At 38.1% G+C, this 17,294-nt stretch overlaps 2 protein-coding genes, 3 long non-coding RNA genes and 1 other non-coding gene across 9 annotated transcripts; all 6 read right to left on the minus strand.

The window, feature by feature from the left end:
- Positions 1-5,400: 5,400 nt before the first annotated feature.
- Positions 5,401-6,294, minus strand: LOC124208876. Of its 2 annotated transcripts, none has more exons than XR_006880679.1 (3): positions 5,903-6,294; positions 5,577-5,672; positions 5,401-5,507 (listed from the first exon to the last, which is right to left on the minus strand). It is a non-coding gene; the product is annotated as an uncharacterized LOC124208876 (long non-coding RNA). The 2 variants fall into 2 exon arrangements; XR_006880678.1 differs by having other exon boundaries at positions 5,572-5,672.
- A 165-nt stretch (positions 6,295-6,459) lies between these two features.
- On the minus strand, positions 6,460-7,799 carry LOC124208466. 2 transcript variants are annotated; one of them, XR_006880446.1, is made up of 3 exons: positions 7,622-7,799; positions 7,162-7,543; positions 6,460-7,087 (listed from the first exon to the last, which is right to left on the minus strand). XR_006880446.1 is itself a non-coding variant. In XM_046606203.1 (2 exons), exons 1-2 carry the CDS (start codon positions 7,362-7,364, stop codon positions 6,748-6,750), a joined length of 543 nt encoding a protein of 180 aa, XP_046462159.1. In that variant the 5' UTR covers positions 7,365-7,786; the 3' UTR covers positions 6,460-6,747. The 2 variants fall into 2 exon arrangements, 1 of the variants encoding a protein (XP_046462159.1); XM_046606203.1 differs by having other exon boundaries at positions 7,162-7,786.
- A 493-nt stretch (positions 7,800-8,292) lies between these two features.
- Positions 8,293-9,681, minus strand: LOC124208860. The gene is made up of 2 exons (XM_046606719.1): positions 8,979-9,681; positions 8,293-8,910 (listed from the first exon to the last, which is right to left on the minus strand). The coding sequence occupies exons 1-2, from the start codon at positions 8,984-8,986 to the stop codon at positions 8,565-8,567; spliced, it is 354 nt and encodes a 117-aa protein (XP_046462675.1). The 5' UTR covers positions 8,987-9,681; the 3' UTR covers positions 8,293-8,564.
- Positions 9,682-13,333: 3,652 nt separating this feature from the next.
- Positions 13,334-14,999, minus strand: LOC124208939. 2 transcript variants are annotated; one of them, XR_006880717.1, is made up of 3 exons: positions 14,515-14,998; positions 14,042-14,253; positions 13,334-13,970 (listed from the first exon to the last, which is right to left on the minus strand). It is a non-coding gene; the product is annotated as an uncharacterized LOC124208939 (long non-coding RNA). The 2 variants fall into 2 exon arrangements; XR_006880718.1 differs by having other exon boundaries at positions 13,458-13,970; positions 14,031-14,253; positions 14,515-14,999.
- A 249-nt stretch (positions 15,000-15,248) lies between these two features.
- On the minus strand, positions 15,249-16,465 carry LOC124208938. The gene is made up of 3 exons (XR_006880716.1): positions 15,965-16,465; positions 15,856-15,907; positions 15,249-15,791 (listed from the first exon to the last, which is right to left on the minus strand). It is a non-coding gene; the product is annotated as an uncharacterized LOC124208938 (long non-coding RNA).
- A 700-nt stretch (positions 16,466-17,165) lies between these two features.
- Trnas-gcu lies at positions 17,166-17,247 on the minus strand. The gene has a single exon. It is a non-coding gene; the product is annotated as a tRNA-Ser (tRNA).
- Positions 17,248-17,294: the final 47 nt, after the last annotated feature.

Raw genomic sequence — 17,294 nt, forward strand, 5'->3', positions numbered from 1 at the left:
CATTCGTTAGATCCCATTGCGAGAGTACCCAAACTTCCCGAAAAGAAAACTACAAATCAATATCTCGGCCAGACACTCAACATTAAAATTAAACAACCAATCAGCGAAGAATTAGCGTTCAACTGACAAATAATGCAGACGGGAAACGACAAGACAAACAAATTCAAATGAGAGATTTGTCCAAAGCCTTTTAGCAAATGCTAAAGTTTTGATTGCCAAGTGCAAAGCAATAAGGACTAATACAGCACCCATAATAATGCTACACAATCAAAGATCAAAGAGGAAACTTTAAATACATAGGGGGGACAATTTTCCGTATAGAAAAGGACCTGGTAACAACAACCTCAAAAAGTCGTACGCTCAATAAAATGGGTTGCACAACAGGTTGCAGCAACCTGGAGAGCAATCATTTTTCTAAAAGTTTAAATCCCAGAGACACATGTGACAGCCCTGAGGACGTGAACGTATTGGAATAAAAACAAATAAACAAATCTACTCGCCCGCCATGAAGATATCATTGGCCTATTAGAGAAATCACAGAGTCGCATTTCTTTTCAAAAGAAGAAATGATCAAAGAAATTGTAGACAAGAACCACAGAATAAAAAAAAACCTGTCAACAACTTCCGACGAAAACGACATTACCAAAATGGAAATTTTCACGCAAGTTGGAGGCCACGTAACATAATGAAAATCACACTTGTTAGTGCCACACAGGTGCGTAACGACGTCTCTGTTGCTGCAGTCACCAGCGACTGCCAGTTGCAACCAGTTACTACCCGAAAGTAAACTATGGGGCGTTGTTCACGTGCCGCAATTGTCATTTGGGGTTGGGCGATTAAACGGCGTAGCAGCTTTTGAGGTTTGGGAAGGAAAGAGACTGAAACCAAAAAGTCGAAAGGTAGTCCACTCCCTTGAATAGTATATAATCTTTACCCTCTAACCTTCACATCAAAATCAATTTGTTTCCATTGGCATTAAGTCAGGCGTATTTGAGTCTACGAGAATCATACGAACGACCTGGCCACCTCATATCGCGCAAACTCGTAAATCTAGAGTGAAGATGGCTGCATCTTAATAGAATATCTATAGAGGCCTTCAAAATTGAACTGATGGCCCATTCTCATCAGACGACTCGTCCCAAGAAGAAGATTCTTTGCCCAGACGTCTAAACGCAAAACAAACGGGCGATCCTTTCATTTTTCAATCCCTAAAGGTAATAGGCACTCTCGCCATTCATTCATTTATCCGCATACAAAATTAACATAGATTTGCACTATAAGGGCTTTTAATCAAAAGAATTGGCAACATTTCCAGGGAATTTTAAACGTTTTTGCACTCTGCACCAGAGTCCAGCTGTCAACAAAATGAACGGGAGCTGCAATCAAGGAGAAACTGTCCTGACTCAGACCGGGGACGTTTTCAATCCAGTCAATCTGGATGACACTAAATATGCGATCGCACAATTCGCATGCTGCCTCATTGGAATCCCGCTCAACATTTCAATCGCAATTACCCTGATTCGCCATCGCCGCCTTCGCAAAAAACCGCGCAACATTTTCCTACTGGGAATCATCTTGTCCAATTTGTCCTTTTTCATTCCTGTCATCATCAAACTCATTTACTGGGGATTCTACCCCGTCGAATCCCTTTGCCAGGTCTACGTTGCCTTGGTCGGTGTACCGCAAGGATTACTTTCGCTCAACATGTTGTTAGCCGTGGCCGACAGATATTTAGCCATCAATCACCCCTTGTTGCATCGTGAAAAGATGACGGTCCGTTTCGCTTCTATCGTCATTCTCCTCAGCTCAATATCCACCGTGTTCTGTCTAAAATTTGTCTACATCGTCGGTTTGGCTCCACTCCGTTGCGAGGTGTGGCTCGTTCACGCCAAAATCATTTTGATGATCCTGACTATTCTGTTCCTATCATGCGCAACATTACATCTCGTCGTTTACCGGCAAACCAAAATCCTACTCGGGACGATTTTCCCTTCGACCAACGACGCTGCTGGCCAAAGGAATGGCAATCAAATGGAATGCATTGAACTCGCCGTTATCGGGAATGAATCTGTGAACGAAAGGATGTCGACTACCATCACGAACGACGACTGTTCCAGCATCAGAACCAGCATGTCCATTCACGTCAACAAGAGGAAACTCAGTCAAATAGATTTGGAGACGACTCGCACTTTGATCAGCGGGATGACGTCACTCGTCGTCACGACTTTACCACCCTTGATATTTGTGTCTAGTTTTCTAGCGTGTCGACTCATTAGCCAATCTGAATGCAGTCATTTCAACTGGTTAGCCCCATACATGATCGAACTCGGTCTGATTAACGTCGTTTGTAGCCCACTGATAATTCTAATCAGGAACAAAGATTTGAGAACTGCGCTACTAGGCTAACACAAATTTATCTTTTAAAATTAAACTGTTCAAAAATATGATCAATACCCACAACTGGCTGCCATCTACATTTACTTTAATATGTTGTCGTTTTCCTCTGATGTATCGCACAATGTTTAAGGTTCGATTAATTTGAAATAAAAACTTTTAAATCCAAGTCCCAAAAGTGGCCAAATATTATAATGCTAAACAATAAGGCGAAAAAAGGGAGGTACCATTCCAAAGCTGCTTGTGGTTATTGTTGCTACCTACGCAATATGGAACATATTGCCCTACTTTCGACTGGGGTGCAGATGAAATGCATCGCACATTTCTAACTAACCTACCTCAACAATACTTAGACTTATTGATCACCACCAAAGTAACGTCATAGGAAAAACCTACCGCAAGGAAACGTTTCCTGGTAAGGGGGGACTTTCAATAAGTTCTGTGGTTCTTTTTACGATGAGGCTTATTCACCATTCATGCAACGGGATTAGATAGCGGGACGGGGAAGCGAAATCGGCTTTACTAAACGCTTGATATGAAATGGAGATATGATCGATTAAATCCCATTGTAAAGACCCCAACGTTACTGGTCAAACGGCTGGGAAAAGTCTTAAAAGACCCGGAATCCAATACTTTTGTTATCCCCTAAATTGCGCAAAGATTTGTCCTGAAGGTATTGATTTAGCTGAGTGGAAACGATATTCAATTAAACATGATTTCCAAAGAAAATTTCAAGTGAAAAGACACTCAAGGTTTAGATTGTCTTAGACAGAACTTTCCCATTTCGATCGATTGATTAGCCTATTTCTTTTTCGGGGTACTGTCGACTAGAAGTTGGCGCTTTACGGGGAATGCATTTTAGCACCCGGAAAATTAATCTCACTTCTGAGTTCCGCACAAACAAATGAGATTAAACACAGCCAGCACTCAACACTCCCTTTTCAATAAAATTCCCAGAATAAGGAGATAATGACACGGTATTATTGAGTGGGGGCGAGTGGGGGTTTCGTTAAAGAACTGGAAACTGGCTCGCAACTTGGTAAACTTAAAAACTTCGGTTGAAATAACTGAACTGCTTCGGTGATGACAATTGGTTTAGAATTTAAAGCGACGGAAGGCTTCAAAACTAAAAAAGCTGGCTGGCTAACAAAATAGAAAATACTCGGCACATCTTGGCTGCACTCTATTTGTCATTTGGATGTCTCTATGCTCGCTTAAAAAGTCTTAACGTTCATTAACGAACCAAGTTGCTTTCAAAATATCACGTGGGATTTCTAGCTCTGTTAATTCCACACCTATAAATGCGGGTGGGCTTTTTACTCATTTATAGAGTTTCCGAGAGTTTCAACAGGCGAAAGGGAGTGCGCATAATCAAATATCGGAGGTTATAAAATGGAGAAAAGCAACACTTACCGACACATCATTCCGCGAGACGATTCGGGAGGAGGTCGTTCAGTTCAGCAGTAAAATCCTGAAAAATATCAACATCGAAAATCATTAGAAAGGTAATAAACTGTTTGCGTAATTTTATCGACACATTTTCATAACAAATTTGGACTTAGGATAAAACTTTAAAATGAAAAATAGCAGTATCAACAATCGTTATATGCCTCTCACAGTCAACGGGAAACTGTACAACCCAATAGCTGTTGACGGCATTTTCCTTGTCATTCCAAAATATGTTTGCAGTTGTATCGGAATACCTGTCAACGTGTCGCTAGCATTGACTCTCATTTGCCATTGTTATCTCTACAGAAAACCGCGCAATGTGTTTCTATTTGCGATAGTTCTCTCCAATTTGACGTGTTTCATCCCATCCGTTATGGAACTGATTTACTGGGGATGGTTGCCAGTCGAATCAGTTTGTCACGCATACGTCGCTGTTGTGCCAATACCACACGCCCTCCTACTGTTAAACATGTTCCTAGCACTTGTCGACCGATACTTAGCCCTCGCCCACCCTATAATTTATCAAGAAAAGATGACGGTTCGTCTAGCATTTGTCATTGTTATCTTCAGCTCAATTTTACTCGTGTTCCTTCTCAAATTTGTCTACATTTTTGGGCTTTCTCCGCTTCGCTGTGAGGTATACCTCGTCCAAGTTAAAATCAGTGTGATAATTCTAGTCGTACTCTTGTTATGTTGCACTGTGTTCAATTACGTCGTTTATCGACAGACAAAAATTAATTTATCAAGTTCCCCAAGGCTCAGCAGTTTAACTAATAGTAGTGGCTATCAGATTTCCACCATTGATGGTCATATCGATTGGATTGAACTAGAAGTTTTCGAAAATCTAAACAGCATCTCCTCAAATGGTCGCTGCGATATCGGCACGTCCATGTCTGTTACGGTGGATAACAAAATCCTCGGTGAAATAGAAATGGAATCAACCCGTACTTTACTCATCGGAGTCACCTCCCTCCTCATCGTTGCTTACATTGATATTATCTACCTCTCAACTTTCTTTGGGTGTCAATTTATTTTTAAAGGTACTCAACAATGTGGCGATTCGAAATGGATGGAGCACTTTATAAAAGAACTGGGTTTGATTCCAGCGTTCGACGGCTCGATAATCTTTCACATGCTATTCAATAAACTGAGCAGGGCACTTGCATGCTAAAAAATTGCTTCTAGTTTTCGCACTACTACAGATTTTAATTTGCCAATTTAAAATGTGTTTTCTGTATAACTGAAATCGTTTTGTACGTTAAATTTTCTATCAATATTTTACTCATCGCAACTGACAATTATTTTCTCGCGTACGTATTGACATAATGAACCTAGATAACGGTTTGTCTTTAATCTCTGTGTAACGCTGGTTAAAAATATAATTTAACTTATTCTAGTACTGCTTCTCTTTTGAAATTATTTACACATCTTTAGTCAAATTTCCAAACGGATGAAATGTACGTTTAAAAGCTGTTTACACCCTATTTTGACACGCCATTCATCCTTCTTTAATACGTCTCCTTTGTACAAATAAAAAGATGCTTACCATATGAGAGTTCTAGGTTTTCCTACGTATTTGAAAGCTCCAGTTGTCATTCGACTTGCAGAGTTGGATTTCACTGTACAACAACTTCATTGTCATAGTCATAATGGTAGTGGTTCACCTATAATAGATTTTTTAATGGTCAGTCTAGAATGGTGATGAATAAATAATGAATTCTACTTCACCTCACAGAAAAAGTTATTTCACAGCGGATCATGGTGGGCCACAAGAAGAGATTTATCGATCCAGTGTTGAACACATTACATCAAGTGTTGTTATTGTTAACCTGTTAAATAAAAATAAATACAACTTTTTATATTACTTATAGTAAGTGAATATGAACTAAAGCAGTAACTAAATAACTATGACAAAGTATAACAGAACACAAGAAATTTTCTCCATTTCTTCGACTTACAATGAAAGAGCATCATGATGTCTAGCATGTCTAGTCTCAATAAGGCCAGCCAAAGTTCTGCACATCGAAATAAAATGTTCACACATCATCATTAGTTATACCTCATGGATAATTCAAAGTTGAGCTCTCTGCACTTTTCCCAGCAAGTTCAAGACGTCCGATATATATGTTTAGGTTGAAAAGTACAAAACCGTCGATACAATCAGTTTTTAACACGGTTTTTAGGTGGCAACCAACACCAACAGCCACGAGGCATCAGCGAAAATTGGTCTCACTAGCTTGGTCTCACTCTCAGAGTCTCAGCACGTTTGTCAATCAGCATGATAGCTGGTAGCAGGTAACGAATCTTGTTTTGAAAGCAGTTGAAAAGAGAATTGTGCACAATATTTCGTTCAACAATGAATACATTTCACCCTCCTTTTGAATTCAATAATCAAACATACGAGGGCTGGACAAGGCTGGAACTGGCTGGAAAAACACAACCGCGCGCTACTGCGAGAATATTCAAATGAGTTCGATAGAGGCTCTTAACTTCGTCTGCTAGGCAGCCTAAACAGGATCCACGCCACGTGATTGATTCTATTGGTTATGTCACTTTGGCGCCAAATTATGAATTTAAATAGAGGGATTCAACAATCACTTTACACTATAGAACGAATTTGGCCTTTAGATACTGTATTATGCCAACACGAATGAGAGAATTATTCAAAATTCAATAGCACTGATTGCGAAAATGACAAACTGATAGTAAAGTAGCTAAAATTGAAATTTTTAAAAATAAACCATGATTATTGCACCCACGTCAATTTCGTAAGAAAACGTAAAGAATTAAAGATTATATGTCATTTAAAAACGTAAAAAACTTCTATAAAAATGTGAGAATCTTCGTCTTCCGGTACAACAAAGAGAGAGCACAAATTGTACTCAAATCTTTTGTTATAACTCCTTAATTTTTAACAATGGGTTTTCGAGGTTCAACGCTTTGGGTGCTGCGGCCAGGGATGAATCCACAGACTTCATTGCGAGAAAAGCTTTCAGTCCACCCATTCGTATTCCTTTTTAGAGAACAGGTAGTTCGACTGGCGGTGAAATGAGTACAACCCCAGTTGTCCAGGCAAATTTTTCCACACTGGTCGTTGGCTGCAAAAATTTGCAGGTAGTCGCTGCCAAGGAAATTACAATTTGTCGACCACCGAACCTGGTTATTGTCGGAATATTCCCACAAGCGAGCGGACACAGTTGTCATGGAAATGGCACCGATCAGAGAAATGAGAAACAATTTCATCCTAAAAAACATTAAAAAACTAAAATTGTTATAATTTGCTATGATGTTATTAAGAAACTATAAATACTTAAGTACATTTTTAATTCTCGGGTTGACGGTACTGGAACACGACTTGATAGTTCAGTTGAAATGGAAGAACTGCTGTGAATCGAAATCGAGGATCTCCTTTTCATAGTCCCCGACGAGATTCCGCAATGATGGTGAAACTTAAACTTCAGCAAATTGGAAGTCATCCAACAGGTGAGAGCTGAGATGACCGGTACTAATAAACAGGTCATTTGGCGTACAACCGAGGTTGGTAAAGAAAAAGAAATGGTTATCAGTAATAACGTGTAAATTTTTCGCCCTCGTTTCTTCTGTTGTGAAATCCGAAAGTCGTATGGTTTCTATTCAAACCCGTATTGATCGAGTATCGCTTTAATACCGTTACTTTAGTCATAGCCATTAGTTTGGGCAGCTAAACAGACGAATTGGTTGTTGTGAAAAATTACAGCCCAGCTCTAATAATTCTCTATCAACAATCATCCCAATCAACCTGATTTTGGGTTTGAATAAGAAGGCAACATCCCCCTTCTTCCAGTGATTTTACAATCCTCAATTCCTAAACTTGATCGAAAATAATTTAATCAAAAGTCATGTTGTAAATCTATTGGTACTCTTCATGATGTCACCAGCACACAGTTTTTCCCTTCATCTTCGAGTCACAGATCACAACATCTACACGAACAAGGCAAAATAGGAAAAGTTATTCTGTTTTAGCACAACAAATTATTGATCATCATTGCCTTATGAATAATTCAAGGCAGTTTTCACGCCCAATATTGGGCACTACAAAAAGTCAAGTGGTGTTCAGTTTGCAAGCACCTACGAGGGGAGTTTAATCGACCATTACCAACCTGTTAGCAGTGAATAAACTTTATGAGAAAGAACAAGTAGGAGTTTTTGAACAATTTCAATTTAAAACTACCTACTACACCACTCTCTACTTTTCAAGAATGAAATGAACTTGAGGTCTGCTGGATCATTATTTTGGAACACAGTTATGTCACGGTTCACGGAGGTGGTTATGTTTTTATTAAAATTAACTTCGTCTGCTAAAAATCACGTGATTGATATTATTGGCTGTCCCATTTGGCGCTAATTATGTATTATTAAAAACGAACAGATTCGCAACGAAAATATCTAAATTGAATTGCACATTTGACATTTGCACCTTCAGATTTATTGATTTTTATAATTTCAAAATGAAAGAGTAAATAGAAATTCACGAATAATTTTGAAACCTCACAAAGACAACAAAGATAAAAAATAACAAAAATAAACAATAATGATTTCTCCCCATAATTTGAATAAAACTCGTAAGTAAATATTTTAAAAATCAAAAATTAGTACATGATATTAAAAAAAAACTTAATGAAGCGCACCTTCAACAACAAAGAGAGAGCACAAATTGTGCTCTAGTTTCCCTTTATTAATCCCTAATTTTTAACTAGAGTTTTTTGAGGTTCAGTGCTCTGGTTGCTGCGGCCAGAGAGGAATCCGCAGATTTCGTTACGAGAAAAGACTTCAGTCATCCCGGTCAAATTTCTCTTTAGAACGCATACAGTTCGACTGGCAGTGAAGTGAGTGCAAGCCCAGTTGTCGATGCACTCTCTTCCACACTGGTTGTTTGGTACAAAAACTGTCTGGATGTCACTGCCATTGAAGTTACAATTGGCCGACCACCGAACTTGGCCAGCTTCGGAATAGTCCCACACGCGAGCAAACACAGTCGTCACGAAAATGGCCGAGGCGATCAGAGAAATGAGAGACGAAAACTTCATCCTAGAAAATATTCATCAACAATCAATTTTACAATTTGTTAATAATGTTAAGAAAATGCTAATATTTACTTATTCATTTTGAATGGTTTTAGGCTGCCGGCACTGCAATAAGAGAGTTGATAGTTCAGCTGAAGTGGAGGAACTGCTGTGAATTCAAAATATCGAGGATCCCATGTTTTATAGTACCTGAAGAGATTCCGCTATGTTATGGCGAAACTTTAGCAACTGGAAGTCATCCAAAACAGGTGAGAGCTGAGATGGCCGGTAAACAGGTCACTGGGCGTATGGATGATTTTGTTAAAGTACAAATAGGAAATGGTGGGATCTGCAACGACTAACGAGTACATTGTTCGTCCTTGTTTCTTAATTGTGTTATGAAATCCAAACGTCGTTTGGTGTCTAAAAACCCGTACTGTTGAACAATTGCTTTGCCGTTACTTAGCCTTGGACCCTTGGCCATTAGTCTGGACACAGCTATTACCGGCGGATCGCATTAATTCGTTGTGAAAATTTACCTTGTAGCTCAATCTCTGATAATACTCTTCCAAGTCCCAACAATGACCACAAGCAATCTTCAGGTTACGTTTGAAGGGGGAAACAAATAGCATACCCAAGGGTCACATTATAAATCTGTCGGTCTACTTTTCATCAGCTTGCAGTTTGTTTCTTCATCTTCAAGACACAGCAGATAACATCTCAATCTATTATAGTGTACAAGCGAGACAAAATAAGAAAAACTCTCAGCTTTTGCACAACAAAATGTTTGCCGTAGGCTATGTCATCAATTCCTGTACTGTCTGTCCCAGTCCAAGACTGTTTTTGTTTGAATATGCTTAGAGATAGGTGGGGCTTTAGTGATGATCAACTCTAGCGGTTAATTATGTCAAATCGAACAATGTTCCGTCATCTGGGCGCTAGATGACAGCCACATTCAAAACACAAGTTATGGAAGCAAAATAAACAATGGCGCAAGAATTTAACATTACATTTAGGCCCGCTAGCTTTTCACGACACGATGATTAGTAAATATGAAGTCAACTGCCCAAGTTAAAACTTCAAATGAAATATAAAAACCGGCGTAATTTCTTCTTTTGAAAATTTCGCGAGTATATTACAACTGTTTCTACGTGGCTTGTGGCTTCAAAATGGTACGAAGAGAACATCAATTTTCAGAAAACGTTTCAAATGGAACCCTCAATAATCAAATTCCCTTTTATCCCCCACCCTTTACGCTGCTCATAAGTTAGGAAAAAATCTCGTGTGCAACCTTTACTATTATATACAGTGAGGCTATAAAAATTATGAAATACGTATCCTATATAATAGACCGGCATGACAGACGACAAACCCAAACTAAACAATCGCGTGAATAAAGAATACCATTACAGCTCATTTCGCTGTACAACTACCGACGAAATGTACTTGACGAATAAATCCTCATATTGCGTTGGGGGTTATTACCATAATTTACTTACCGTCGATTTCAGACTTAACTATCGATGATTCACGAATGCCTTGACTGACATCACCACCAACGTAACGGACAATATTCAAACGTGTTGAGAACGACCCGCATAATTCCCTGCACACGGAGCTAGATGTGGCTTGGATAACACCACATGGCAACTGTAGTATATAATAAACGGTTAACCAAAACCAGTAGTTATAGTAAACAATGCAATCCTCCATTGCAATCATCGAGTGGCAACGTAAACCCGAAATTGTTGGTGATTTGTCCTTTCGCAAATCGCAACCGAGTGCGCCTCTTGACCACAAACGCTTCAGCATTATTTTGATACCATGGCGTAAACTTGCAAAAATGAACGCGACGCGTTGACAGGCTAACTAAACACATTAAACGCAATGCAAATCTGCTGCTGAGGCTAATGTTGAGAAACAAATAATATCAAGAGATTCTGCAATGTCTTGTTGAAGCTCTCCTTCTCCGATAATATGTGGTTGTCCTTGGGGTCTCGTTGTTCACTCAACTCTCCGTTGCAAGCTCAACTGGAATCCAAAATAAAAATTTTTTAAAATAATTATTTATAAGAGAATCTTACGTTGGATTAGGTCCCGTGCTCTATTTACAAAAGCATGAAATAGTCTGGAAAAACGCTATATCCTTGACGATCCATTACGTGCCATTTTCGATTCGAATAGCTCCCAACAAGCATCAAGCATAATCTTGAATAGAAACAATAGAAACCAGTTAATAACATCCACTTTACGCCACAGAAACATTCAATGTTGAAATAGAAAAGTTGTTTTGCCTTCCAAAAGAAGCCAGCAGAAAATCAAAAATTTGTTTGAAAATATATGTGATGAATTTCCTATTGTTCTTTTGCATATAAGAAAGAATTTATATTATTATTATTTTTAAGAATAGGCAATTTATACCAAGCCAACAACCACTTCTTCGCAGGTACAAGTTAATACTCACACATTAGACAATAGCGCTGAGTTGTGGCTCCCTTTCTCCAAGGAGAAGTTAAGATTCACTAGACTCCAAATTAGGTACACATTAGATGGCACGGAGAAGTATTAAATTATATTGGAATAGATAAAAAAAAAACAGTTACACATTAAAATGTCAGTTTCCTCTTACGGAACAAAATTAATGTTTCTTGGATGATTAAAAATCAAGAATTAAATCATAGATTAAAAGAGAATGTTAAAAAGATAAATATTCAAAATTTTAATTTTGTTTTGATTTAGAAATATTTAAAAAAAAATACTAATAGTGAAAATCATCGGGTTAAATTTTTTCGCCAACTTTCAAATTTTCGGAAAACCCAGTCTTGTAATGATTTCTGAGGAATAATAAAAAAGCTCCGGACAGCCCCTTGCTTTTATTTTATTTCTTTTAATTACATCTATTTTGGTTCACATTAATATATTTTAAAAAGGAGAGAGAATTACAGTTTATAAGTTATTCCCAAATTCTTTATCCCCTTTTCTTCAAACAAATTGTTAGTTTACAACCAACCTGTTAAGCATACTGAATGTCTCCTAGCACCCAGGAGCTTGGCAGACAGCCCAGTCACACACGGCAGGAGTCCAGGGCGGGGGGACCTTAACAGATCCCCACCCACGGTCATCACACTGCCTCAAGAGCCATACGCCACCGTTTATAGGTGTGGGCCCTTGATGTGCAACTGTGCAGGAGGGCTGATTGCTGAGCCCGCTCCGTAACAACGGTCTACCGGCCCACAATCAGCTCCTCTCCTCTACAGCCAACGCCACCGTTTATAGGTGTGAGCTTGAGGAACTGTAAGTCCAACTGCTAGTATGACTAAAGACAGCAAACAGGATATTGAAAACCAACAACAAATTTGGAGAAAGAGAGATAAATATTGAACAATAGCTTTAAACTGTAATTCCCACCCCATTGAAAAATAAATTAATGCTTAATAAAAAAGGTGTAAATATTAAAAAAAAATAAGACCAAGTGAGTGTCTGGATGCTAGTTCAAATGAATAGGAATCATTAAAAATTTTAACATTTAAAAGTTGGCGGAAAAAAATTGATGTTGACCCCTGATGTTCCCATTTTAGAAAAACAAAGTTACATGATTAAATCAGATTGGACTACTAACATAACATTTTCTTTTAACCTACATGTTTAATTTAAAAATTTGTATGAGCAACACCGTGGTAATGACAGAATAAAGTAGAGTACTGCCGTGAAAACTAGAAAAGGAATGAAGACAAATAATCAACAGTAATAAAAGTTAGGATGCGAGCAGGAATCTAGACTATGGCAAACCTATGCTGATTTTGATGATAAAAATTTAAAAAAGTAACACATTACATTGATTAGATCCTTTCTAGAGAGAAAATGAATGACTCTTAACTTAATTATTAATAAGGTTTACTCTTACTGGTCTATCATTGGGACATTGGCAAACACTCGTGCAGTATTCTTCCTGGCCTGTTTGGATTACTTTCTACAAAAAAGTAAATACACGACAAAACAAGAAAACTCTGCCAAAAAAGGGCTATTGTCGTTGGAACCTATTAAACCTGATTAAACCATGCTAGAAACTATCATACACTCGATTCAAGTATCACTTGCTACCTCATTTGACAAATATCGTGTTTGTTTTAACACTTCCACTTTTTTGGACCTTATGTGAAATTACTAAGATTATATACTTAACTTCTATACAACTCGTAGGCTACTTTCCTGGAAATTAATGCAGCAGATTTTTCTTTTTATGGCTACCCCAGACTCCGAAAGAAATACTTTTAGCTCTCGGGTAGTCGGATAGTCGTGGTTGAAGGCGGCGGCAGCCATTCTTGTTTGTTGTTTGGATGGTGCAGTGTTGCCAAAGTTCAAAGCTCCAAAAGTTACCCGCGCAATTCGAAATTTGGAATTGGATGAAGCATTGAAACCCATAAAACAGACTCCGAAGAGCCCTACTATTGCATTTTTAGGCTTATTTATTTTTATAATTCCAAAATGAAAGCGGAATTCAAAATTCACGTAGAACATGGACTCCAAACCAATAGCTACATCTTCGTTAGTAAAGAAAATAGATTAGCAAAAATAAAACATGATTATTTCAGCCACATGTTGTATGATTTTCGCAAGTAAACATACAGAATTAAAGATAAGGAAACATGAAAAAACTTAAAATTCTTCTGGGAAAAATGTGTAGTGATGTCCACTTCATCTTCCAATAAAACATAGAGGGAACGTAAAAATTGTTAATAAGTCCCATAACTTTCAATAGTAGTTTTTTGAGGATCAGTGCTTTGGTTGCTGCGGCCAGGGATGAATCCGCAGTCTTCGTAACGGGAAAATTGTTCAGTCCATCCGGCCGTATTCCTCTTTAGAAAACAGGTATTACAAGTGTTGCTGAAGTGAGTACAGGCCCAGTGGTCGAGACAAGCTCTTCCGCACTTGTCGTTTGACACGTGAACTTGCTGGAAGTCGTAGCCACTGAAATTGCAATTTCCCGACCAACGAACATGGTTACCCTCGGCGTAATTCCAGACACGAGCAGATACGGTCCCCGTGAACATGACGATTAGAAAAATGGATGGCAAAAGCTTCCTCCTAAAAACATTGATTAACCACAAATTATTACATGCTGTAAGAAAATGTAAATAGGAATACCTAGACTATACATTTTTTCATTTACAGGTTGCCGGCACTGCAATACAGGTTGATACTTCAGTTGAAATGGAGAAACTGCTGTGAATTTTAAATCGAGGGTACGTCACGTTTTATGGTTCCAGAAGAGATTCCGTTATGGTGGCGAAACTTCCATAGTTGGAAGTCATCCAACAGTTGAGAGCTGAGATGACCAGTAAACAGGTCACTTGGCGTATAATCGATGCTGTTAATATAGAAATGGTGCATCAGTAAAGAGTAAATTGTTCGCCCTTATTTCTTGGGTTATGAAATCCCGAAATCCATGAAATTGGTGTCAATTGATTGTTCAACTATTGCTTATGCCGTTACTTAGCCTTGGCCATTAGATAGGACAGTTATCACATAAATTTGTTGTGAAAATTAGAGTCCAATCTCTTAAATCCTCTCTAAACAATGACCACAAGCAACATTAGCTTTAGTTTGAATTGATAAACGAATAACATACCCTAGGGTCACATTTATAAACCTATTGGTACTTTTTATCACCTTGCAGTTTGTTTGTTTCTTCATCTTCAAGTCACAGGGACAGGGACACCATCACAGTCCATCACGATCTAGAAATACAGTCTCAAACAAAAAAGACAAAATCAGAAAAACTCTCTGCTTCTGCACAACAAAATAACAGCTGAATAACATCATATTCTCTCAATTAAACCAATGACTATGTCGACACATCTATAAATTTGAGTCAAACAGCAGTACAAAAACGTTGTGCAATCAGTTATCAGTTAGCCTACCCCCGACTGTACGAGGGGAGTTCGATCGATAGTAATAGCAAGTTGTTAACAGTGCACAAACCTTGTTTGGGAAAAGATGAACAGGTAGTTTTTGATAGATTCTAATTTAAAACTACACTATCCTCCTCTACTTTGAAGAATAAATGGAAATGATCAAGAGCTTGAACGCTTGAACTACTGGCTAGAAAAGAACACATATTTCAAATGAACAAACTTCGTCTGCTAGACAAGAAACCACGTGATTGCTACTATTGGCCGCATTACTTGGCGCCATATTTTGAATTTTCTTCGTGTTTGAAATGATTGTCAGATTCGCCACCTTTGATATGTAAAATGAATTGCGTTTTTAGACTTATTAATGAATTTAATTCCAAAATGAAGTAAGAAATAAAATTTCACGCGGAACATTGCATAAAAAAATAAGAATTTACAGCGTTGTCAGTAAAGAAAAGAATAAGAAATTTTTTTTTCATCACCCCATAAATTGTATAAATCTCGCAAGTAAACATAAAGAACTAAATACTACATGGTATTAAAAAAGATAAAATCTTAAGCTATAAAAATGTGTGCAGCGCACCTTCATCTTCCCATACAACAAAGTGGGAGCGCTAATTGTTCGAGATTGTTATTAATAACTCTTTTTAAATTAGCAGCAATAGTGTCTCGAGGTTCAGTGGATTGCTTGGTTCGGGCAGGGATGAATCCGCAGTCTTCGTAACGGGAAAATTGTTCTCTCCACCCGTCCAAATTTCTCTTTAGATAACAGGTAGTACGAGTGTTGGTGAAGTGAGTGCAGAAACTGTTGTCGAGACACGCCCTTCCACACCTATCGTTTGGTACAAAAACTCTCTGGAAGTCGTAGCCCCTGAAATTACAATTTCCCGACCAGCGAACTTGGTTACCCTCGGCGTAATTCCACACGCGAGCAGACGCGGTCGCCAGCATGAACACGACAATCAGAAAAATGGATGGCAGAGCATTGAACCTAAAACATTCAGAAATAATATATTAAAATTTGCAAAAGAAACTGTTAATACTTTAGACTGTACATTTTGTTGAATTCTCAGGTTTCCGGCGCTGCAATACGAGTTGATAGTTCAACTGAAATGGATAAACTGCTGTGAATTCAAAAATCGAGTAACCATCGTTTTATAGTACCTGAAGAGATTTCGCCATGATTGGCGAAGTTGGGAGACGTCCAGCAGGGTGAGAACTCAGATAGCAATTAAAAATTTAAAACAGGTTAATTGGCTTAAATCGATGGGTAATTTTAAATACAAAAAGGAAATGATGGAGAGTATAAGGAACAAGTTGTTCTCCTAGTTTCTTTGTGTTATGAAATTTTAGTCTCATTTGTCTATACTTAAATGCAATATTTCAACATTGCTCAATTAACGCTGATGTGCTGCGACTTAAACTTAGCCATTAGTTTTGATATATCAGATTAATTTGTCGTTGTGAAATAACAGCTCAACAAAGACCACGGGCAACCTCGTCAGGTTTTTACTTGATAGACACAACATTCTACCTGGGTTTCCTAATAAAAAGAAAAAAACAAAACTAGGGGTTCTGATAATTTTCCAAAGTCAAGGCAGAAAGTTGGAGACATGTGTCAATAGCCCCGGAACACGCCGTTGTTTAGGCAATCAATAATAAGAAACTTGTTGCTGGGAGAAGAAATGAAACCGAATTGAATGGTGACCTATAAAAATATAAAATGAGAAACTGGCAGACGGTATGAAATAGAGAACTAAATAATACAAAGTGGTTAATTCGGATGAAATGCTGGCTCTTGTGCTATTTTCGATCATGTTGAGGTAACCACATTTACAGCACGTAGCTGGACATTTTGCAATGAAAAAAAAAATGAATTTTCATTTTGTCATTTTCTGGTGAAGCGAGCTGCATTGCTGTGACGACAACTGCGACATCAACGGACAGAGAAATTTTCCAAAGGCAAAGCGCTCAGAATTGCGGAAGCGAGTCTTTTATGTGAGCAGTTTGTTATTTTTAGCTAAGGGCATATCAGGGGAAATATTTCGTTACAAAGGGTTTGTTTCAGCTACTTTACTATTTTTTTAAATATTTAAATACATATTACTTTAAGGTGGTTTAATTTCAAATTGAAATACATTTTCCGTCTACTATATTTTCTATAATTTTCTCCGTTATCAATGTTGCGCAAAGAAGCCGACAAAGTCCACTCATATTTTTGCTGCCGTCTATCGGAGACCGCTTTGAAGAGGCGCGCGAGTAAATAAATGGACGTGAAAACATCTGGTTTTCGTAATTAACACAAATAACTGTCAAAAACGTAATGTCAGCACTTGAGAATAAAATAAAAGTAATTAGAAACTTCCGACGTGGATGAGATTCGAACTCATGCGTGCAGAGCACAACAGATTAGCAGTCTGTCGCCTTAACCACTCGGCCACCACGTCTGTTTTCTATGCAGTGGGCTATCACAACAGTATCGATTGGCTTGCCT

This window comes from Daphnia pulex, chromosome 12 (genome assembly GCF_021134715.1).
Source record: "Daphnia pulex isolate KAP4 chromosome 12, ASM2113471v1".
In the NCBI taxonomy this organism is placed as follows: domain Eukaryota; kingdom Metazoa; phylum Arthropoda; class Branchiopoda; order Diplostraca; family Daphniidae; genus Daphnia; species Daphnia pulex.